Source organism: Chelonia mydas, chromosome 15, assembly GCF_015237465.2.
Source record: "Chelonia mydas isolate rCheMyd1 chromosome 15, rCheMyd1.pri.v2, whole genome shotgun sequence".
NCBI lineage: Eukaryota > Metazoa > Chordata > Testudines > Cheloniidae > Chelonia > Chelonia mydas.
This window is the reverse complement of record NC_057856.1, coordinates 19,276,817-19,302,219: the sequence shown is the minus strand read 5'-3', so window position 1 is coordinate 19,302,219 and position 25,403 is coordinate 19,276,817. Positions and strand designations below refer to the sequence as shown.

The window sequence follows — 25,403 nt, the reverse complement described above, 5'->3', positions numbered from 1 at the left end:
CAATTTCCCAAGTATCGCCTAAATTTATAGATAACCTCATTCCAGTGTAAGGCTCTTTAGAACAGGTATCAAAGCTGCCACCTCAAGGCTTGACTTGCTATGCTTCTGTTCTTACCTGATTTGGTTTGAAAGCTTTGTTTTAGCTTCTAGAGTTCTCTATAACACACACGGGGGAGGGGGGACATATAATATTCAGCTTGTCTGAGGATGAGCCTTTGTTCTTGAGGGTGTAATTTGTGCTCGCGTTTTTTTGTTGACAGAATGAACTGTGGGCACAGTTATGAGCATTTGCACCTCTAAATACCGGCACTGCAGTTAGGCAGCTAGATGTGCCTAAATTCTGATTTGTTCACACAGTTCAACTGTGGGCAGAAAAATGGATGCGTAAATTGTGTAGGTGCCACTTGCAGCTGTAAAAGTGATGCCATCCTTCTTAGAACCAACTAGATGTTTTTAGCGCTTGTGTGTCATTTTCTGCTAAACGCAAAGCAAACAGACAGTAGCCCTGCTATGTCACTGCAATTTTCAACTGCAGATGCTCTTTTGACAAGCATCCAAATGTGTCTGGATACTTTTTCGTGTGAGAGAGATGAAGCTTTGCAGATATTTCGGAACCCTAAATACTTCGTCAGCATTGTAGCTCTACGTGGAAACAGAAGGGAGGCCTGCAGTGCTCCTCAACTGTCTCTTCCTTTGGCACCTTACATTCAAGCTCTGCTACATGGACCCTAGAAATGGGCTCATGGGGTTCAATCCTGCAGCAACTTAAACCAGTGGCAAAACTCCCACTAACTTCAAAGGGGGCAGGATCAGGCCTATAATGATACATTCCAAACACCAGAACTGCATTTTGAAGTTTGGGCCCATTTTTCATGGCTACTGGGTTGCTGGCCTCTGTATGAATTAACATGCTTTACGGGCGCAGAACTGCATCTATTGTTGACAATTAACTAAGCCAAAAGGGACAATTTTTTCTTCACACACATTTTATAGATATCATGGATTCTAAACTAAACAGATATTCAGCTTTGAATTTAGTGCTTCTTTTGAGGCCTGCTTCAGTTTTTAGCTAATACACACACAGTGGAGACTACTGGCTGGAAATGTAGACGGAAGAAAAGGTCTCCCTTTCTCTCTTCTAATGAGCAATGTTACCTAGGAATTTCTTATGCTTCTTCTCTCTCTTTGAGTAGCTACTGGTGGATTGCTAAGGTTGAAAGAGCGAGAGAACATTCAACTTGATTCTCATATATTCTCTATCAGGTGAATGGTGTATTTTTATGGTGATTTATTTCTCCAGAACAGCGTCAGAAATGCTTTTTATTCTAAGGCCCCGGTTCTGTAACTGACAGTGCATAGGGCGTAGTTCTGCAACTGCATGGATTCTCATTGACTTCAACAGATCTCCCAGCAGACACAAAGATGCCCTGGTGTGCAGTCAACTGCAGAAGAGACTTCAGTAAGCATCTCTTTCTTTCATAAATCATCAACAGGAATGTGCAAGTCCAGACTGTGGACTTGATCAACAGCCCCCAAAAAGCTGCTTGTTTTCTCCAAAGTGTTAAATGCTTGAGATCCACCTGAATATAGATGTGCACGTGCATTTACTCATTCTGTCTTCTTAAAAATTATGGGGCCGGGTTTTAAAAGGTGATGAGCACTCACATTGATATCAATGGGTGCTACACATGCTGGGCTCTTCTGAAGAGCTGGCCCTCAAATTTCAAGACTGCTATGGAAAACAAGGAGAGTTAACGCAAGAATCAGGAGGCAGAATTTGGCCCAAAGTATCACAGAAGTCTGTAACGCGATCCAGAACATCGGGGTGGGGTCAGAGCTTGTACTGTGATCAGATTGGCTCCTCTAAAAATCACTTTAAACCTATTGTAAAAGTCTATCACTGGATAGGTTAGCAATCTATGTTTGAGACTGGCCAATTCACAGCACATCAAATGCCAGAGGCAAATCGGTGGGAACAGGAATCATATGCTTTATATTCTTCCACCCTTATCAATTTGTCAAGGCGTTGATGCCAATTGGAAGGCCTGATTTTTCACAAAGCTACAACACTAAAACCAATAGCTTCTACCCAAAGCACTGATAAAGCAAGTTCGAAGTGAAGTCTTCAATGTGCTGCAAGACTATAATATAGCCTTTAAGAAAGTCAGGCCACCCGCAGACATCAAGCAATTGTTTTTAAAGGCATAACATAGAAATAAAAACATGTGATCCAAGAGAAATCATAAATATGATACAGGCCAGATCCTGAGCTGCTGTGAACTGATGTAGCTCCACGGACTTCAATGCAGCGAGGCCAATTTACACCATCTGAAGCATTCATTCAGTACATCTCCAGCTCCTCTCACATCTCAAATAGTTCTGAACTGATATAGTCTAGAAGTAGTTTCAACATATACTCAGATTAGAGACATCATGGTCCAGCAGACAGGGCAGCGAACTGGAACTCAGTGGATGTAGGTGCTATTCCTAGCTCTGCCACTGACCTGCTCTGTGACCTTGAGCTGGTCACTTCACCTGTCTATGCCTGTTTGCCCTCCCACGCTTTTCTGTCTTAGATTTTAAGCTCCCCGGGGCAGGAACTGTATTTCTGATGTTTGTTCAGTGCCTGGCACAATGGGGTGCTAATGTCATTCAAATATTTTTAAAATATATATAATCTGTGTAAACAGAAAGCTCATTTTCCATATGATTTTATACACCATCTTAAATTTCACTGGCAATATAGTTTATCGTACATAGAACAGTAAGTCTACTGAGACATATTTCTCCATTTAAGATAGTCAAACAAATATTACACTGGGTATGTCTGTGCAGTAACTAAGTGCTCAGAGAGTTAAAAATAATCATATCCATTTCCTCGCACTGCAAGAGAAGAGAGGAAATTCCCCATCTGTTCTACCTGACATCTTTATCAGCTTTTCTGAACTGCCCTTCGAGATTTCAGACCTGCAGCCCACCAGCCAGAATAGAATGAACACTGCAAAAACACTGCCTGCTTCAGAGTTAGAAGATCAGCTGTTTGGCAGCCAAATCTGAATAGCTCTTGTCTGCATCACTGAAAAGCAATGAGGATGCTTCAGTGAGTATTCCACGTTGTTTAGGTAGATGAATAGTTGGAGTTGCTTTTCTGGCTTGTCCTCCATATGTATGCTGGCACTGTCCCATAAATCTCAAAAGCCCACATGGCATACGCAGTATGCTTCTCTCTTTATTCAATGAAATAATTTTAGTATACTTCTACTGTCTGAAACACGTACTCCATTAAGCTACAAAATTGATCATAAATGACTGACAAATGCTTTGGAAAAAGAGAAGCTTTCTAGATGCCGCGCAATCATGGAGGACTTCAATTTGAGTGACAATGTTGGGGCGGGGGTCTCGTGCTGCCAGTACGAAAACATCCTTGGAATTTCTAAACATTTAAATGACAATTTCCTCACTCAAAAAGTGTTGCAGCCAACATGGGGGAATACTTTATTAGACCTTGTATTAACAGATAAGAGGAACTGATCACAGAACTAAAAATTAACAGTAGTGTTGGTAATATGCACTCAAAATAAAGTTGAGACCAGTAGTATATATATTTGGTGCTTTAATAGGGCCAATTTCACAAAGCTAAAAACAATAATAAGCTAAATCAGCTGGGAGGAAGAATTTAATTAAGAAAGTGTGAGTGATAATTGGAAATCATTTAAAAATGCTTTAATAGATGCCCCCAAAGCCAGAATCCTGTGTTGGTTAAAAAGCTGACCTAGTTTAGAGGGGAAGTGAAGGCAGTTGTAAAAAATATTAAAAAGAATATATATTGAATAGAAAAAAGGGGAAGTTGATAGTGATGACTATAAATCAGAAGTTAGAAATTGTAGAAAGTTGATAAGGGACACAAAGGGACATAAGGAGAGATCTATGGCCAGCAGAGTTAAGGACAATATGAAGGTGGTTTTTAAATATATCAGGAACAAAAAGAATTGGCCCATTACTAGATATAAATGGAATGGTAGAATTATCAAAAATAATGCAGAAAAGGCAGAAGTGTTTAATGAATATTCTGTATTTGGGGAAAAACAGATGATATAGTCTCATGCAGGGGACTGGACTAGATGACCTCTCGAGGTTCCTTTCAGTCCTACACTTCTATGATATGAAGATAATAACTTTCTTTCCGTTCCACTATTATCTCTGAAAGATGTTAAACAGAAGTTACTACAATTAGATATTTTTAAATTAGCAGTTCCAGATAACTTGCATCTAAGAGTTTTTAAAGAGCTGGCTGAGGAGTTTGCAGGACCATTAATGTTGATTTTCAAGAAGTCTTGATGTACTGAGGAAGTTCCAGAAGACTCGAAGAAAGTCTTATAGAGATAGACTCCACAGTTTCATTTATTTAGCTTAACAAAGAAAAGGTTAACGGGTGATATGATTACAGTCTATAAGTAACTACAAATATTTGATAATGGGCTCTTCAGTCTAGCAGAGAAAGGTGCAATGTGATCCAACAGCTGGAAGTTGAAGCTACACAACTTCAGAGAAGAAATACAGTGTACATTTTTAACAGTGAGGGTAATTAACCATTGGAACAATTTACCAGGGTTGTGGTGGATTCCCCATCACTGACCATTTTAAAATCCAGATTAGATGTTTTTCGAAAAGATGTGCTCTAGGAATTACATTGGGGAAGTTCTATGAGCTGTGTTATACAGGAGTCCAGTCTAGATGATCACAATTGTCCCTTATGGAATCTAGGAGATAAGTGCATTGCAAAGCACACACTTATTGAGAACGCTCTTCCTGCAATCTTAGAGTTATAGAGGGGTGATGCTATAAGCAAAGGGTGATCATAAAGGGGCTTTTCACAACTGGGAACCAAAGAGCCATAGGTTTTACATCTGTCCCTAGACATGCCATATCACTTCACTGATTTCATTCTGGTGATGCAGATTTCAAATGATGGTGGAATTTGGTCCATACTTTTTTGCCCAGGATTGTTAAGAAGCAGAATTTTATAATAGGGTGCAAAACATCTCTAAAACATCCTGCAGGTCCCCACAAAAGCAGACCTGGAGTAATAAAAGTGGCTGAGTAAAACAGCCTGAGCATTGTCTCCAGGTCAGTTATTGATTACTAGGAAATCAGCCTTTTCCTTGCTTTAAAGTACATCTTGAGAATCCCAGTACAACATAATGCACTACACATTCTTATATAAAACAGCACGTCTCAAATCATATTCCTAGACCTGGGGCCCCACAAAGCTATACCAAAAGCTTGGTTCCCTCTAACTTCATTAAGATCCATATTTTCTACACTGTAAAAGAACACGTGCTTCTGGGGATAATCTCCAAAGATGGGCTACGCTAGTCACAGATCTACATGTCCCAGATCCTTTTTTCTGTGCTAAGCTCTCTTGGCCTCTTTTGTATACTGAAATCTCTTGATGAACTCCTTTTACTCCTCTGCTTTTTATGGCAACACTCCATTCTCTAGCACTATTTTTAATTACTACAGTACTGCATAACTCCATTCAGGGCTTAGACACAACTATGATGGAAAGCAAGCCATTATGTCTCCTTTTATGGATCCCAGCACTCTTTTTATGGCTCCTAATATGTGGCAGTCTCTGTCTTTCACTTTCTGATTTCTACCTTCCTGAGGTCAACACCGTCTCTTTCTCATCCATAGAATTAACACACTCATCTCTCCATCCTCATGATCTTTTATTCCCCCGCCCCACCCGCTCCGATAACTTAATTCAAGTTCTTTCCTCTCTGTCGTCTTACTCTCTCCCGCTCCATCTCAAAGATGGAGTGCTATGTTATGCTCCACATCTTCTGTAACACAGTTAATCGTGGCTGTGCAGTGGTTGTAACCTAAAGCCATGAGTGTGTTGCTTAACTGGAAAATGGGTGCATCTAAATAAAAAGGAAAGAAAGTTGGCATTACAGAGTGAATGCAGAACTCCACTAAGCTGCAGGGAGACACAACTAAACGATGTGGACCTAATCCTGCTCTCACATATGATTGCACAACTCTCATGGGCCGGAGTGTGAGCAGCACAATGCATCTGAGGGCACTTAGTGCGTGGCTCATCGTTATGTTACATTGTTAAAACCCTGACATCATCCTGTACCTTCTGTGTATTGTATTCTTTTGCAGCCCTCTCCCAGTATCTCACCCCTGACCTTCCCTCCTTATTTCACCAGAACTCTCTGTTCCCAAGTACTCTTCCCAACTCAACTTCTTTCAAAGCCTATTGTACTCCTGTGCCTTCCTGCTATGTGATCCCTATAAAAAGAGAGGGAGATGGAAAATGAGAAATAGCTGTGAATTTTAAAAAGATATAAGCAGAGAAAAAAATATCAAACACAGATAGGTTCATTCCCTGTCACATAGCCCTATGGCATCCAGAAATTGATTGGGATCTGAGACCACAGAACACCTCTGCAGGACTTACACAGGGGACTTCCAAATGTACAGAAAGGTAAAGAAGTCTCTGCATCTTATACAAGCTTGTGAGCCTGGGGGGCCAGATCCTCAAGCTACACTTGTGCTGAAACTGGTACAGCTGGGCGTGAGGAGCATTACTGGCTTTATGCTTCCACCCATCCCTGGTATATGGCTCTTTTGAGTTGTACCCAGCTGCAACAGCTCTCAATGGGCTGTACCAGCAGCCAAGAATATTTTGAGTGCAAGTACTCCAGCCATGCCCCTTCTACCTGGGCCATGTCCCCACAACCCCCTCCCCTTATACAAGCTCTGAGTAGCAGGGGGCTTTGGGCCAGTATATCCACCTCTGGGGATTCCCCTTTAGCAGAATGCCCAGGTAACTGGCTTTCTGGCTATGGATCAGAGCAGCCAGAGGGGATGGGGGCAAGGATCTGGCCCTGGGTATCCAAATAGGTATTTGCAGTCTTGGACCCTAACAGTTCCATCTGTTTTGCAGAGATTTTTAGCCCTGCAGGCTGACTTCCGTTGATTAGCATTGAGTTCCTGTAAAGAAGAAGAACATTTATTGCAGGATAGGTGGAATTTTACAGAAGAACTGTTTGGTGAAATTATTGCACGATTCTAATTGAAAGCTCCATTTGAGAATTAATGGTAATGGCCTCCCTCTTAGCCAGTCCTCTCCACTTATTCCTGCCACAGAAGTAGTATCAGCTCACACTAAAGAAACTCTTATGGGGAATGGGTCAATAGAAAATGTCTGGCCTGCAGTAATATATTTCAGCACCAAAGAGGCAAAAAAGTAGCAATTAAGCACAGCACAATTTGAATAATTCAATAGTTAATTTGACCTGCCAGCTTTCAGCCTATTTTTTACTTCCTACAAGACTGTACTCAGTCTCCTGGGAGAGTTATTCTGTAAAAGCCTACACCATGGTGCAGTGCAATATAATGGAAAACAGCATGCACAAAGGGAATAAAAACTATTTAAAAGGAAATATTTTTATTTTCTGAAAGTGATGGGCCACCTATGCTTAATAAAAGTGACTTTCTATGAATCAACCTGCCGAGTCACTGTGCAGAAGGTAAACCAGCCCTGTGCTGGCCATATCGAAGATAAGCAATTAAAGGTAGTCTATGCTGAGTTTTTCGGTTATGAGTTCGCATGTAATGTTCACATTTATCAATCAATGACTCAATCCACTGGGACTCTTTGGTTCCATTCAAAACCAGTCATTAGAACAACAAACCATCATTAATGGTGTTTTATTTACTCCACAGTACAGCAATACTGATTCACCACAACCTAGTAGTTTGATGCAGCCCTGAGCAATAATGATACAGAGACAGAGGGACGGGCTTGTAGTTAAGGCACTGGACTGGGATTCAAGAGGTGCGGGTCCAACTCCCAGCTCTGCCACAGATTTTCGGTGAGAGTCTGGGTTAGTCACAATTTCCCAGTTGCCCCACTGGGAACTTCCTGGGGTGCTGTATGGATATCTGTGAGGAGCTTAGACATTGCAGTGGTGATCAGAATGGAGAAGTCCATAAACAACAAATGACTGTGAAGAGCTAAAGTTTTTCAGATCCTGCAGCTGACTCTGTAGTTGGAAATATGGATATCACTGCTGTGACCCAGGAAACTATCAACCTGCACTGCTGTCTCAGAGAAGCTTAGTGGTCACTCAACAGCCTCAGAGAGAAACTGAGCCTTCTGTTCATTGCCTATTTTCAGGCTGGCTCCACCCTAATAACGATAATAACCTATCAACTCAAGAATAACTAGAATATGTAATTGCTTTGAGTTCCTACAGAAAGATTGTAGATTCAAAAAGTAGTTGTCAATGGTTCACTGTCAAACTGGGAGGGCATACCGAGTGGAGTACCACAGGGTTCAGTCCTAGGTCCGGTACTATTAAATAGTTTAATTAATGACGTTGATAATGGAGTGGAGAGCATACTTATAAAATCTGCAAATGATACCAACCTGGGAGGTATTGCAAGCATTTTGGAGAACAGCATTCCAATTCAAAAGGATCTTGACAAATTGGAGAATTGGTCTGATTTCAGCAAGATGAAATTCAGTAAAGATAAGAGCAAAGTACATTTAGGAAGGAAAAAGCAAATGCATAATTACAACACGGGGAATAACTGACTAGGTGGTCATGCTGCTAAAAGGGATCTGGGGGGTGTAACGGATCACAAATTGAATATGAATCTACGATGTTGTGAAAAAGGCTAATATTATTCTGGGGTGTATTAACAGGAGTGTTGTATGCGAGACAGGAGAGATAATTGTCCCACTCTACTTGGCAGTGGTGAGGCCTCAGCTGGAATCATCTGTCCAATTCGGGCACCACACTTCAGGAAGGATGTGGATAAAATTGGAGAGAGTCGAGAGGAGAGCAACAAAAATGATAAAAGGTTTAGAAAACCAGATCTATGAAGAAAGATTAAAAAAAACTGGGAATGTTTAGTCTTTAGAAAAGAAGATTGAGGGGGAACCTGATAACAGTTTTCAAATATGTTAAGGGCTGTTATAAAGAGAACAGTGATCCATTGTTCTCTATGTCCACTGAAGGCAGGACAAGGAGTAATCAGCTTAATCCGCAGCAAGCAAGATTTAGGTTACATATTAGGAAAAGCTTTCTAACTATAAAGGTAGCTAAACTCTGGATTAGGGTTGTGGAATCCACATCACAGGAGGTTGGACAAACACCTGTCAGGGATGTCTAAGCTTACTTGGTCCTGTCTCAGCACAGGGGGCTTGATCAGATGACCTTTCAAGGTCCCTACGTTTCCATAATTCTATGATGTTTGCAAACACAGTAACCACATACTATACAGACTCGATGGTGACAATGAAGATGTAAAAGAGGCCCAGAGGCAAATAACACTGCTCTGTTTTAAGGCCAAATATTCATTTCAAGTATTAACATCATGAATAACTTGCTTTCCTTTAAAATACACAACACCACTTTTTCATTTTGTTTGATTAGGGAAAGTGTTTAAACATATGAGATCATTTATGTTCGATATGGAAGTCACAGTCTCACCATCTCTTTCCTGATTAATATAAAAGACTTTCCTTCAAAATCCCTGGCTAACCCAGCTGAATCAAACTGACTCTCACCTCTGCTCTATTTTGATGACATTCAGGGACCAACCTGGAGTGATTAAGTCCTAGTGTACATTTACTATCTCCGTCTTGCATCCTCTGAGTGTCAACAGAAGAGACTGGAATTTACTTAACACTCGCCAAAAATATTGACATTCGCTTGAAAATAAAATCTGTCCACATAACTTCAGTCTCTTTTCCTTTCAGTGCTATTCTGTTAATATTACGCTGGACCATTTAGCAACCAGTTGCCATGTCCTTGTGTCTATTGAGGACATGACGGACTGTCTCATAACATGTAAGGTAGCAAGGCTTGATTAATAAGCCAGAGAAACACATAAGGGGCCAGTTCCTCAGCTGGTGTAAATCACGGTTGCTCCACTGAAGCTATTTATATCTACTGAAGACTGGGCCAGAATGGGGACAATAACACAGGATAAAGTTGTGAAGGGAAAAGACGACCAACTGAGAATAAATTAAAAGAAACCTTAGTTTCCTCAAATGGAAAGCAGCAATGTGTCTCCAACAACTGGATGAAGAGAGATCCGAGAGGATCATCAGGCTTCCAAATATTTGCCCCATATTGTTCTCCACGATTTTGAAACCTCTGGCCATATTCAGCCTTGACGTATGCTGGTGGAATTCTACTGAAGTCAAGAGACCTGCACCCACTTCCACCAAGGCTGAACCTGGCCCTTCATCACTAAGGGGAAATTTTGTACTCTTTTCCCCCTTTATGTTCTCACTGTGGTGTGGTTTCTTTACATTTGTGCACCAGTCTATCTTTCAAAGTGATACTTGGAAGACTCTCCTTTGTCAGTCACAAGCTGACTGCATTACAGATACACCACTCGCTGGTTACACCACAAACTGAGCACAAAGCCGGAGCATTTTTCCCCACAGGAAAAGCCACGTTTTCTGTTCAGTCGTCTCAAAAAGACAAGGTATGCAGGGCTCAATGGAACCAACGCACTTGCCATCTGAATATATTACTATAGATTTGCAATCTGGAAAAAGTAGTTCCTACAGGATCAGAACTTTAATGAGAGAATGTAGATGGGGTAGTGCCTTGCTCTGGCACGTGGAAGATTTAGGATTGAATCCCAGGGCTGGAATCTCCCATTCCTTGTCCTGATAAGGGGTGGGAGTAACACACAAAGTATTTAACACTAACGCCGTTTGAAAAATGAAGCAGGAGGATAAATAAGCTCCTGTCAATCTAAGTCCATATCGGCTGGAATGGGAAAAGCAACGGGAGTGGCTACTACATGAGGCCTTAAAGATGGGTACTATAAAGCTGAGAGGAAACAGGGAGAGCAGAAATTCAGTGGTGGAGATGGTTTTAGACACACCCAAGATTTGAGGGGGAGCAGGAATAGGAGAAAGATAAAGTAGCAGTGTTGTTGCCCTCCACTTGTGCCTCTGAAGCAAAGGGATACATTATCCTTTTGATGCGTTTGCTACTCTGATTGGTTTAGACTCTGCAGCGACTGCATGAGCAGCGCTCTCACAACAGGGGGCGATGCTCTCAAAGCAGCTGCAGATTCAGGCTCAGTGGTAACAATGGGAGTTAAGCACATGTGTTGAGAGGAGCGCGTACCAGAATGGGTGTGCTGTTCCATAAAGGCTTTTAAATGGTATACACACAGTCTCATTTACTGTATTAGGTTCTGTCCATGCTGACCTTGATCCTCCATGACATTATTACAAAACAACAACCTTTAAGAAAAGAAAACAACAACAACCCCCTCTTACTGTGTAGTTACCCCACCTAGCTTTTACACAGCTGTTTACAGCAGTAGATCTCAAAGTCGTGTGGCAAATTGCCGGCACTACTATGTGGGTCTCGCGCTCTCTCTTCTTGAGGGGGGTTCAGGGCTCCGTTTCTTGTCCCTGAACTGGGGTACTAACTGCCCCACTAGTGTCCTAGAGGAGGGGAGTGGAGAGGGAGGGACCCAGGCCCGCCCTCTACTCCGGGTCCCAGCCCAGGGGTCCTAGGGATAGCAGTAAACCACTTGAACTAGCGGTTCCTTCCCCTGGGCTACTTCCCTCTCCTGCCCTTCAGCTTGTCGAGCTTCCTGCCCTCCCTCTGCACAAACCAGGTGTCCCTTTACCTAGGGTCTTGGTCTTCTTAGCCCACCGCAGCTCCAAACTCTCCTCTGTTTCCCTCCAACCTGCTCTTTGCTCCAACACCAATCCACTCTGCTTCAACTACTCCTCTTGTCTGATTGAAGCAGGGGGGTTTTATCATGTGACTGGCTTCAGGTGCTCTAATTGGCTTCAGGTGCTTTAATCAATCTATAGCAAATTTTCTTCCCTCTACAAGGAATAAGGCTCCCTTCTAACACTCTCCTGCTGCCCTCTGGCCATGCTGTATCTCAGTCCTTACAAAGGAGGTCAGCATCATTTTCCTCACTGTATAGAAAGGGAAACGGAGGATCAGACAGGCTAAGTACCAGGACCAGGACCCAGACCTCTGCCCTGTTCAGTAGCCAGCCAACATGGCCTCCCACTGACAACCAACATCACTTGAAGTGACACTGTATCTGCTGGTTAAAAAACAAAGCATGAGCTACTGTAACATTGTTACCACAGGCAGAGGAATCACCCCCCCGGTGTAATTGTAGAGTCTGGTGTGAAATAGTCCAGGCAAAGTCCCATCAGCTGCAGTGCGACAGAACTTATTTTATCTCAGCTTTTATTTTATAAAGACTTGCGAGATGCAAACTGTCAAGGTTCCTTCCCCACTCTGAACTCTAGGGTTTCAGATGTGGGGTCCTGCATGAAAGACCCCCTAAGCTTATTCTTACTAGCTTAGGTTAAAAACTTCCTCAAGGTACAAACTTTGCCTTGTCCTTGAACCCTATGCTGCCACCACCAAGCGTATTAAACAAAGAAGAGGGAAAGAGCCCACTTGGAGACGTCTTCCCTCCCAAAATATCCCCCCAAGCCCTACACCCCCTTTCCTGGGGAAGGCTTGAAAAAAATCCTCACCAATTTGCATAGGTGAACACAGACCCAAACCCTTGGATCTTAAGAACAATGAAAAAGCAATCAGGTTCTTAAAAGAAGAATTTTAATTGAAGTAAAAGAATCACCTCTGTAAAATCAGGATGGTAAATACCTTACAGGGTAATCAAATTCAAAACATAGAGGATCCCTCTAGGCAAAACCTTAAGTTACAAAAAGACACAAAAATAGGAATCTACATTCCATTCAGCACAGCTATTTTAACAGCCATTAAACAAAAGAAAATTTAACGCATTTCTAGCTAGATTGCTTACTAACTTTTTACAGGAGTTATGAAGAGCATTCCTGATCTGTTCCCGGCAAAAGCATCACCCAGACAGACAGACCCTTTGTTCCCCCACCCCCTTCTCCAGCTTTGAAAGTATCTTGTCTCCTCATTGGTCATTTTGGTCAGGTGCCAGCGAGGTTATCTTAGCTTCTTAACCTTTACAGGTGAAAGGGTTTTGCCTCTGGCCAGGAGGGATTTTATAGTTCTGTATAAAAAAAGGTGGTTACCCTTCCCTTTATATTTATGACACAAACATATCAACAAAAATACTTGCCCCCCCAAATCCATAGGGCTTTTGCTGTCAAGCATCCCCCAGAGAATACTCCTTGGCTATACCTAGAGCTACTTTTTGGGTTTGTTTTTTTTTTAAACTTCCTCCCAGACTCCCAAAGCAAATACACTTAACTGCACAGTGGTGTTTCCTAATCAACAATTAATTCCTTCTTTTTTGTTTTGGAAAGACATTCACGCTATATGTACCAGCTGTCCTTTTTCAGCTGAGTGTAGATATTAGTCCATTCAGAACCTACTTCCACAGTGCTCCCTATTGGGAAATTCATTAACATATCGATTATTTTCTTAATAAACTCATTCCCGTTGCCAAATTGTGTTCTTTTAAAAGAAATACACTGTAAGGTCCAGTACAACTTATGCCAAAATAGCGTTTTCTGCTCTTGTGCTCTCTCTGCTGGTTCTTCAGGAGTTATACCACAACAGATATTGGTGTAATCTGGCTTGATCCCACTGAAGTGAATGGAGCTTCAAAGATTTACGCCACCTGAGGATCTAGCCCATTAAACTCAGAGCCGTGCTCACATCATCAGTGTTGCTGGTTTGGAAAGCAAACAAAAAGCGGCATACTGATTTCAAGATGCATTAGAAGCACAGGGAATAATTCAATTTTCCCCCAAAATGTAAATGCAAGAAAATATATAGAAAAAAATGATGTTTATATTCAAGCTTCTGGAAGGAAATTACAAACAATGGAGAGTAAACAAAACAAAACAAAACAAAATGAAAGTACTCAACAATCTATTTTTAAAATGTCCTTGAGCACAGAACTTGCTTAATGGTTTTTCGCCATTTGCTCACTTCAGGGATCTCAGATTGATTTCCATGCAAATTGCTTCCCTGTACGTTGAACTGCACAGGAGCTAGAATGACAGCCCTTAATGGATCTGGCAGCCATTGCAGGAGACTTCAACACTCTAACGTTGCAACAACCAAGAACATTATTCAAAGTAAATTGCTAATGCTCCCAAGCCTAGAGCGAGCTCATCACTGGAATTCTTTGGCTCCCATCACCGAGAAAATCTCATTTACAGGCTTTGGGAACGTAGCGTACAGTGTCATAGTGCTGCTGTTTGCACTGCAGCATACTCTCCCTGTGGGAAATCCAGCATGTAAAGACATCCATGTTGCCATCAAAATGCCTTACCAGCCAGTGTTGAACTCAACATGAGCATCGAAGAAACCAACAATCGGAGAAGTTGCTGCTTTCCAGCCTTGGATTCTGGCTCGAATCAGTCCTTCCCGTTTATTATTGCGTACTATCTTCACCAGGCCTGGGTATCGCTTATTGACATACTGGTCCAGATTAAACTTCAGCTCAACTGTAAAAAAGACACACACCACACGCTCTCAAAAGAGATTTCCACTGAGCATATATAGCTGCCACATAACATTTTATTTAAATATGATTTACCCTGGCACAAACATTTTTAAGCCCATGGACACAAAAACAATTCTGAGGCTGAGACTTTCCGGAACAATTGGCCACATTCCAAGAGGTGCTAGGCACGTGCAGCTTCCACTGATGTATATGGGCCCAGTTCTAAGGTCTTGGCTTGGCCCAGTCTGTTCTGAGTTACAGTGATGTAAACCCAGAGTAATCCCATGCAAATCAATGGTGTTACTCTGGACTAATATCAGATTTTATACACTAACTTTTATAGGCATTTTGCCTTAATAAGACCCTCAGTACTGGGCCACTTGGGAATTTGCAGATGACTCAGCACTGCTCAGGATTTTGTCCAATGTTTAGACAACATCAAGTTTCAATTCGTTTCAAAATAATGATTACTGTACAAGTCCCCTAACAACTTCTGACATACTAAGGTCAGTCTCTGTGAGCCTGAGTCTGATCACCCATCAGCGCAACTCAACTGTCATCAGTGGAGTTACTCTTGATTTACACCAGTCAACAAGAGTCTTTCCATTGACTTCAATGGGCTTTAGACTGGGCCCTAAGAAAGATCAGAAGCAGGCCCCCTGAGTTTAAGGGTTTGCAATTAAATGTAATTCAGAAGCCTTCCCCCCCATTACCATCACCTTAAAACGGAATCTGATACTGTATATCTAAACAGATCCCTTCCCATCTGTGTCACTTTCCAGTCGTTCACCTACATGTGATTCAGAACTCATCAGCCATGCTACTCGCCTTCACTTCAGTACATTTATAAATGGACTCTGATTATGAATAAAGATCTTTGTACTTTAAAAAGTTCAGCCTGGTCTATTATTGTAATTACTACGCTAGCTTTTATTTACAATACTTTCTTTTTTTAAATGCTAGATAAACTTGTAGTGGCTTACGTGATATTAGAGTCCTCCATTCTCATGGCTTACGTTAGAGAAAGGAACAATTACCAGCCAAATCAAAGGATCTGGTTAATCTTCAGCAGTGGGGACGAGCCACAAAAGCTGCCTCAGGGACACTGGGTCAGATTCTGCTCTCAGTTACACTCATGTATATCCCGAGTAACTCCACTAAATGATTCTATACCTACATTGGTATAACCGAGAGCTGAATTTGACCAAGTACTTTCAGGTCTATATGGACTTATTAGTGTGGTGGTGGGTTTTTTTGTTTTTGTTTTGGTTTTGGGGTTTTTTTGTTTCTTTTTTGAGGTTCCTGAGAAAGAGAAGTATCCGAATACAGGAAGGTTCACATTGCTGGGCTTCCAAGAAAATGCTACACTTGAGATCTTATTCTAAGTGGAGTTTCTTAAGATGGGATATGCATCCTAGAGCTTGTAATAGGCAGAAATGACCTAAAACAAAACAAAAAAAATGCACTATTTGCTGATTTACTCTTCTAATCTATTAAGGGAGCAACTAACCTAATTAAGCCATAATGACTGTTCACACCTCAAATATCATGCTGACCTACATTTTGAGTTCTGTCTAAGAAATTATATTAGTTAACACACATGCTATTTTTGTATTAGTTAATTATATTACTTTACTGTTAGACTGGCTTTGTGTGCATTCTTGTAGTATGATTCTTGCACTCTAATTACTGGCTGTTGAGTACCAAAAAAAAAAAAAAAAATGAAAAAGTTTCAAAACCCGAATCAGATCTCAGTTACACCAAGGTAAACTGGGAACAATTCCATTCATTCCACCGGAATTGTGTTCAGTTTATCCCGGTGTAAATGAAAACAGAATATAACCTTAAAGAGAGTCAGCAGCTTTGATTTCCTTGTAAGTAGAATTGCTTTATTTAATCTTCTGAGCTAATAATCGACACATTGTCCTGAATCTGGAAGTGTGGGGGATCAAATAAACTGTCTGAACCTTTTTTTTTTTAAAAAAAAATAGACAACTTTGGTGAAGGTTTATTTTCTATCAAGAATTTTAGGCAAGAGACTAAAATATATTAGGTTCTACTGTATGGCCTTTACTCATGTTAGTTAAGTTGTTACACACGTGAGTTGTCTCAATGAAGTCAATGGGACTCCGCACACGAGTAGCTTCTCGCCAGCGTGACTAAGTTTTGTATACCTGGAGGTGCTAGGCCAGATCCACCACACACACACACACTGGTCATAGCTAAGGGATTTACATCCTCTGAGGATCTTGGCCATTATTTACAAATCTGTAGTTAGGTTTCTGATGTTCCTTCTCTCAGCTATTTCAGATGTGTTCAGATTAGGCTTGTTCCATTCCAACCTCAGAAAAGTACATTTAAATTAGAAGTAACTAAATTATTTCAATTTACAATTTAATCTCATTACAATACACAGGATAAAACACTTAAGAGAAAAAAAGCAGGCTTTAATGACATTCACCGTTATCACTGTTGTCATCCACCAGAATTATCTCCTTGAGCAAATGGGATGGGGTATGGTTCACAACACTGTGCACTGAGCGCAAGATGACAGACAGAGCCTCGTTTACAAAAATAAAGACCACCGAGATCTGGGGCAGGTCATCGGAATAGGTCATCTGTTTGCACCTGGAGAGAACAAGGCGAGAACTAGAACCCAGTAAGAGACAGATATTAAACATGCAGAAGATTGGATTTCAACTCTCTCCTCCCCACCATTTGGACACAGAGTACTTGTTCATTCTGATCTATTGTAATGAACGGCATTCCCCAGGTACACACTATTTGGGTACAAATGAAAACCATTTTAGCCCTGAAGAAAAATCACCTAGTTAAGTGCTGCTAACATTTAATCACCTTAATGACAACAGAACCATATATTTGCATATATGCCTGCACATAGGCAGAATTTGTAGAGGATTTTAGTTGCAGCAAGGTTAAAATTGTCTCATACAAAATGAAATGCTGTACAGCCTTTATATGTTTTATTCTAAGACTCCAGAAATAGGTGAAAACAAGACATTAAGGACTATGGCTTGCTTCTACTCATGAAGTCAATTGACTTAAAAGGAAGTTGGATCAAGCCCCATATTTTCAAGTGGCCTAAAAGTAGATCTCAAAATTATACAGAATATTTTTCATGTGAACCCCATTTATACCCAAGCCAGCACCACATTTTCCCATGCAAACAAGAATTTGCACTCACAAGTGTTATTTATGCAGCTGTCCGGCTTGCAAACAAATGGATGTATTTACAAAACATATCTCCACAATTTGTGAGACCATATTTACAAATCAGTCTCTACATGAAGTTTTGGATAAAGCAAAGAGAAAGCCTGGAATAAATACTGGCTTATTCCTGCCCTCCACAGACCATTCTCTCATTTCTTCTGCAGTTGCTATGCTCATTTTTATAGACTACAGAGACCTATGTTGTGGATGAATTGTCTACACCAGCACAGTGAGTTCATGCAAGACAAGGTTATTGCTATGAATTAAACTCGTTGCTTCTGTTGAAGATACAGAAATAAAGTACTTTGGCAGGATCGGAAAACGTGTGAATTTTTGCAAAAGGTGCAAAGCCTCTCCCGCAGCTACTTGAAAATACATGCTAGCGCAGCTGGTCTGCTGCATGAGTTCCCTAAGGCACACTCTTCGGAGCATTGTGCACTCCCTTTTTGTGATGATGTCAGTCAGAGAAGAAAACAAAAGTGCATCTAATACAGTGCAAGAAATGCAACAAAATACAATGCTTCCTAAACCTTAAAGTCAAAAGGACCAAATATTCATCCATATGTCCACCCCATGCAAATCAGTGGGTTGGACAGTGATTATTTGGAGTTATCGGGTGGCAGCATTGCAAATGGCCTTTAGGTCTCTTTATCTGATGGATCGGTATTAGAACTTGGAAAAATATTTATTTTCAGCTGTGATAGAGTGTTGGGTTTTTAATGAAGTCTGTCCTCCCGGCCTGAATCTGTTCTGCCCTAGTGCCTCTCTCTCTCTCGAAGGTGTGGGTGCTTCACACAGCCGGTGAGCGGCACAGCCAGGAATAGCATCTGTGTCTCCCAGTCAGCGCCCCTTCTACTGTACATGCTGCCTCATTTTACTGAAAATCTCTCTCACTAACATGGACATTAACTTAAAAAATTACCTATATGTTCTCACAGCCAAAATTCACTCTCAATTATCATAGCAATTACGGAGCCTATCCTCTAAAATACTGTTAATGATACCATAGGAAATGACTTTTCCTGCTCTTGTCAAACTTTTTGACCTCTTTGCTCATCACTTCGGTATAATGATGACTTCTTTCCCCACCATTAGCGGTTAGTTTTTTGGGGATGACAGTGGTTTGACTGCTGGGTAACCTCTGGAAATCTGTTATGAATTTAAAAAACGAGCTGTTACTCATAATTTGTACTCATCCCAACTCCATTTTCTGAGAGACGGGGCGGCTGTGTCATTGATTACAGTGTTACCACAGCTACTTACAGCCCACTTGCCGGTGATCTGTGCTATATAGAAGACCACTGGGCATAGCTTTTGTGTAAGAAGCATTCTGGTGGTGTGTAAAAGTAACTTGGACAAGAGCAGAATATTGCAAGAGCTGTGAAAGTTCTACTAGTTAAAGCCGCCTTTCTTTGGCCCCAGTTCTCCTTCCACTCATACCAGCATATATCAGAAGTCAATCAGGATCATTATTTTAAAATGCAGCAGCACACAGCGTCACCAGCTAGAAAGTATGGAATATGCTGGATTTCCCACTATGGGGCAGGGGATCCTGCACGCACCTTGAAGGATTTCACGGGGTATTCAGTGAAAGCATGCAATAGAATAGCAGGACCTGTAAATAAAGGTATCATGGGGTCTGATTCTGATCTTGTTTACACTGCTCCCAAATCAAGAGCAACTCCAGAATCAATTGGGTTATACAGGTGTCATGCTCACACAAGATCAGAATTAGGCCAAAAGTTCTGAATACAGGAGTAACTATGCCAGTGAGATGATGTAAAACTAGCTTGAGAGTCATTATATGTTTATACCCATGTTAAGCCTCTGAGCAGATTCAATGTGAACTAGATGTTTCATAAACCTTAAGCAGAGTAGGACTGAGCTGAGTGGCTTCGAGAGAAAAGATGGTGCAGTGGTTAGGGCACTAACTTAGTATGTGGGAGAGCTGGATTTAATTCTTTGCTCTGCCACAGGGTTTCTATGTGTCTTTAGGCAAATCACTTAGCCTCTCTGTGCCTCAGTTCTGTAAAATGGGGATAATAGCACTTATGAGGTGCTCGGATACCACAGGAACGGGGCCACAAAAGTATTGTAGATAGAGCACTCATGAAAGTAAACTAAAAAGAGCTGTTTCTTCCCTCTGTGTCAGGCCCAAAGGTTTACTGAAGATTGCACAGTATCAGAAGTTTTACTGGCCCTAAAATGGAGCAATTACTTCCCCAAAGCCCACTGGGTGAGGAAGGAAAGCTCACAAAAAAGAGGTGCCGCCAGTTTGAGATTTCCCTCCTCGCCTTGAGCTACAGGCAGAGAAAGGATCTGAACGGCAGGCGAAAGCTGTGATGGGCTGCCTTGCAGGCCATGGAAGGAGGGAGATAGAGAGGATCTGGAGAGATTACGGATAAATTGGAGATGAGTTGTAAAATCTACAGCTAGCCCAGGAAAAGAGAGACCCCAATGAAGAGGTAACACCTTTACACGCATGCCACTCACATGGAGGGGAACCCCAAACAGAAGTGCTGCAGCTTGTTCTTCACAGTGCACCTAGTGCAAGGCTCAGACAACCTTAGCCTGGGATATTCAAATAATCTTCCTTTGCCTTCTGGTCCTGATCATTTGCTGAGCTTTTCAATAGCTGGTTTACTGATGGGCCTGAAACACCACAAGCGCCAAGCCTGTTTTTATACCCTAGCTGTCAAGTTCAGTGCCAGCTAAGATACTCGACATTTTTAATTCCACATTAAAAAACAAACACACACAATCCTAAAACAAAACCTCTCCGTTTGATCCCTCTGTTTCTCACTTGATCGGGTGCCTAAATCAATGCATTATTATCTGACAGCAATTTCTTCGGCTCACTTTTACGAGGATGTTTTCTTGTCTCAGTGCTTACTTTGTGGTGTGCAGTGGGACACTATTAAAAAAGCACTCTGTTAAGATAAAATTGGTTTCTGTTGAAGTGAATCATTGCTGTCAATTCAAATAGTAACTTTCCTTCAATGAATTCTTTCACGTCTATTAGCAGAACATTTCTGGAAAGCAGTGTTTTGCCTCTAAATGAAAAGACCAATCTAACATACTAGAAAATCTTCTCACTTTACGATGGCTCTTGCATTGCATGTTCTTCAGAAGTAGCTAGATGGACTAAGATAAAGCAGTCAAATTCCAGGATCTAAGTTGGGTCATGAAATTTTATTTACTGGATCAAGGTCATAAGAATGGATGAAGAAACCGAGAAGATGCTGGGTAAAAATGTCAACAGGTTAATCTTTTTTTGTAACTGTTATAGAACTTGTACAGAGGGCATTTGCAACTTTCATTTCTGGCAGCCCCAGTAAATGAATCCCCTTCCTTCTTTGAACTGTGGATGTGTTTTGGGGACACTCCCAACCCCTCGAGAGCTAGGGCATAAAGAGATGAGTATTTGGAGTACCGACAATGCTAGCTGTATGCCCAGTTCACTGCCAAATATACAAGGAGTTGGTGTACCACAGTACTCTCTATGAATCCCTGCAGTGGGGTTGGTTACAATATGATGAATAGAAGCTACCATGTGAGGGCATGCAATTAAAACAACTGGCAACCAAACTCTGCCCTCATTAAAATCAGTGTAACCCCACTGACTCCAGAAAGGACATACCCAAGGGTAAACATTTGACTGTATGTGTGTGTGTGTGGTTATTGATTGTCTTAAAAATCAGTTGACCAGTCAGCTTCATTATGGACTTTAACAAAGGCTGATACTAAATTAGTGTCACAAGCCAAAATTCTGAGCCATTATCTGGACTCTCATTTTCCCGCAAGGAACAGAATCATGCACTTTACTATGAGCAACATTTTTCCTCAAAGGTAGATTAGCATGGAGCATGGCTTTAACTTGAGACCAGCGATTCCAAACAAAGTGGAAATATTTGTTGTTACTGTGGCTAAGCACTGCTCTGAAATGTCTAGAAATGGCTAAAACCCAGTATGTGAATTTCTTCTCCTTGCACCTGTCATAGACCCAATATTCCCCAAATCCCCAGACGGCATGCTTTTGTAAAACTGAGGATGAATGCTAGGGGGTATTCTCTGTGCTGGTTATTCCAGAACCCACTGGGGATTTTCTCTTTATGTTACACGGAGCTCAAAGTCTGAATATTTTTCTCCCCAGAAATAATTTTCATGCAATGTCCCCCTCCTGTTATGCCAGTTCCCCAACATACCAACTTTCTTCCAATCTCTAGAGCAGTGGTGCCCAAACTTTACCTCTTGCTCCCCCACTTACCATGAAAGGAATATGTCCATGCCACCCCCTGGGCCGGGGGCCCGAGCCACGGCCAGGGGCAGAGCTGAGGGCCGGAGCCAGGGCTGGGGACCTGTGGCCAGGAGCCGGGCGAGGGGCAGGGCTGGAGCAGAGCTGGTGGAAGAGCGGGGCTGGGTGGCACTCCCTCCCCGACCCACATAGGGTTGGCCCAGGCCCCACCGTGCCCCCCAGACATTCCTCTGTGCCCCCTGACAGAGGCACGCCCCGCAGTTTGGGGACCACTGCTCTAGAGTCTAACCATGAACACTGTCTATTCAGCTGCAGACACATATGCAGGCTGTTTGCTTTACAGACCAACTTCATGGGAGTAACAGAAACTTTAACAAAAAACTAGAACACATTAAAAATCAGGCCAATCAGAAAGTAAATGGTCATTGGTGGCAAATCAACAACTTCATTTACACCCTGTATACTCCAAAGCAAAAAAGGAGAAGGAAAGCTTCCTTTATGTAAGGGGACTGTTGCCCCCTTACTAACAGTCAGTGGGGGAGTTTTGGTTGCTAGCTCCCAGTACTAAAAGGGGAAGGGTCCAAGGGAAACCAGGACCCTAAGACTGATAGATCCCAGGAACAATGGGGAGACACCAATGCTCCAGGTCAGCCTGAATGACAGGGTGGGCAGGCTAATCAGGGAGTCAGGAGTCCAGGGAAGTCCCGTCCTCCGTATGAGCTGGATTTGCTTGGGTCAGACAGAGTGGGGCCGAGCTAGGAGAAAGCAGGGGCCCAAGCTAAGCTGGGGAGCAGAGCTGGGCCAGATCCAGAGGGACCAGAAAAGCAGCCCAGAGAGAGCAGACCCTGTCCTGGGAGCAGAGCTGCAGCCCCAAAGCCAGAGGCACAGCCCAGAGAGAGCAGACTTGCCCTGGGAGCAGAGCTGTAGCAACCAGAGCCAGAGGGGCCAGAAAAGCAGCCCAGGAAGCAGGTCCGTGCTGGGAGCAGAGTCACAGAAGCAGCCTGCAGAGCAGACCTGTGCTGGGAGCAGAGCTGCAGCAACCAGAGCCAGAGGGGCCAAAGAAGCAGCCCAGGGAGCTGGAGGCAGAGCAGCAGCACAGCAGTGCAGAGACAGAGTGGAGCAGCTGGGGCTGGAGCAGTCCGGAGCTGGGTGCAGTGAGCAGCTGGGGAAACCGAGGGGGATCCTGGGCAGCAGGCCCAGCACAGGGAGACGCCTCAGCCAAGAGGCTCTGCGGGCCAGGCTTGGATCGTAACCCCGACAGGGCGGGGGCGACACTGGGAAGAAGGGTCCTACCACTTAGAGCCTGAGAGCGTGTGGCCACCACCAGAGCAAGTGTCCAACCCACAGCATCCCTGCAGCACAGACAGGGCCTGAGCAGGAGGCCTGGGACTTACAAGGAACAGACTGTGAACTGCCCGGACATTCCAGAGACACTGTTTGTGAGGTTCCCTGCCACAGAGCGGGGTGATGTGTTTCCTTGAACCTTTCCCATTATTCCTTATTCTTTTTAAAATTAATTGTTGATTAAATAACTTGCATTTGCTTTAACTTGTACGTAATGGTCAGTGGGTCAGAGAAGTGCCCAGTGCAGAGAGAGTACCCTGGAGTGGGGACACCCTAGCCCCTGTCCTACGTGACCACAGCAGGGTTGGGGGTCAAGCCCCCCCAGGAATCCTGGGCCCAGCCTTGTTGGGGTTACGAGGACTCTGCCAGACAGGAGAGTGGAAGGGGAGTCCTCAAGGGCAGGGAGGCCACTGGGTAAAGGAAGTGGGAGTGAGGACTCAGATCCTTTCGCTAGCCCACTTCTCCAGGGTAGTGCAGAAGCCAGGAAAGTTCCCCACAATAGCGGGAGTATTCCCCCGCTTACACTTATCTGGACCTCCTTTCCCTGCTCTCTTTTGCTGCAGCTGCATTTGATCCAGTCTTTTATTTTCTGTTTTCCAAATCGTTTTGAGCTACCCCATTTTCTGAATGGCTAACACCACTGGGGATTACCAGAGGAAGAAAATCTTTCCTAGTCTCTTTCCCCCCTCTCTGTATATCTGCTAGCATCAGAATGAGTTTTGCTTGCAGACATTAATACGCTGAGTTTCAAAATGGATTATGCAATATACTTAGAGTTTTCAGACAGCTTTACCCTCCAGGAAAAAATGCAAATGGAATTAAAGTTGCATCATGAATCTTTAAAGTATTTAATACAGAATGTGTTCTTTCCAACGAACCAGTCGGATGGGTACTACTGTGGGTTTATCTCTTGCTTTTCCGCTACAGATGGATCTAATGTACATGCAGAAACTTGGCCCCTAATTTCAGCAACAAAGGGAAAAAACATCACACTACTCCTCGCAGAATTTCAGAAGGGACTGGATTTCATACTTTCAGGCCAATGGCAGGGTCGCGGCCAGAAGGGTAGAGAATCACTATCAAATAGCAAATGAAAAAGACAAGAAATGGAACAAAAGAACTAGCATCAATAAAGATTACTTTTAATGATTGGATATGTGCATATTTTGCCCCAAATCTAATCCCAAAGCAGTTACACACAAATGCCCCCCATTACTGCAAGTGAATTACTCATGTGCATAAACTTAAGCATGTGTTAAGTGCTTTGCTAGCCTTTGGCTGGTGGGGGAGGGAGAATGTCTGAAATGCTGAGGAAAAAGGGGGAAGGAGGGAAGAAAAAGAGAGGGGAAAACAAGTGAGAAAGTTCTGCATGTAGAATCAGGAAACCATAGTAATGTAGGGCTGGAATGGAGCTTGAGAAGTCACCAAGTCTAGCCCCCTGTTCTGGGTGAGATTACCTACTCCCACGCCACTCTTTTCCCCTCTCCCCAAAATAAAGCCCACTCTCAGACAAGCCTGCTAATAATATGATTCTCCATCTTTAGTCCCTTCGGAACACACGCCAGTGCCACATCCTTCGGAATGCGTGTTTTTACATTTCCCCTTCAGGTTTTTGTTTTAGAGGAATATAAAAACACACATTCCAACAAGGGTATCAGCTAGTTTAGACGTAGTGATTTTGTGTGTGTGTGAGATGTGGACACTCATCCAACAGGAAATGGACTGAGAACACCTGCTCATTCAATATAGGCTCAGAATAAGCAGAGAGACACTTTTCAGATGCTAATACATCTGAACTGATGACCTTTGGTTTAGGAGTTAGCTCTAACTCTATTCAGCAACAAGGCTAATTATCGACTGTAGAAGTGACAATTCCAGCCCCATCCTAATTTTTCTAATAACCCTAATCAAAGATTATTATTCCTCCTGGTGGAAGGTATTGAATGCAGGGGACTGGACTAGATGACCTCTTGAGGTCCCTTCCAGACCTATGATTCTATGATGGACTGAAGTACTCTGCGACCCTCTCTTCCTGTAGAGTAATGGAATTTTTTCTTGTCCTGCTGAATTAGAATGAAGGGACAAA

At 42.6% G+C, this 25,403-nt stretch overlaps 1 protein-coding gene across 5 annotated transcripts in view; it reads right to left on the bottom strand.

Annotated features, from left to right (window-relative positions):
* Positions 1-25,403, bottom strand: part of GALNT9 (polypeptide N-acetylgalactosaminyltransferase 9) — a 325,496-nt gene that overhangs the window by 117,475 nt on the left and 182,618 nt on the right. For all 5 annotated transcript variants that reach the window (XM_043529609.1, XM_043529608.1, XM_037879090.2 and 2 more), the window contains exons 3-4: positions 16,949-17,115; positions 14,314-14,488 (exon numbers count right to left, since the gene is read on the bottom strand). In XM_043529609.1, coding sequence (XP_043385544.1) covers positions 14,314-14,488; positions 16,949-17,115 — 342 coding nt within the window. The remainder of the gene's footprint in view (positions 1-14,313; positions 14,489-16,948; positions 17,116-25,403) is intronic.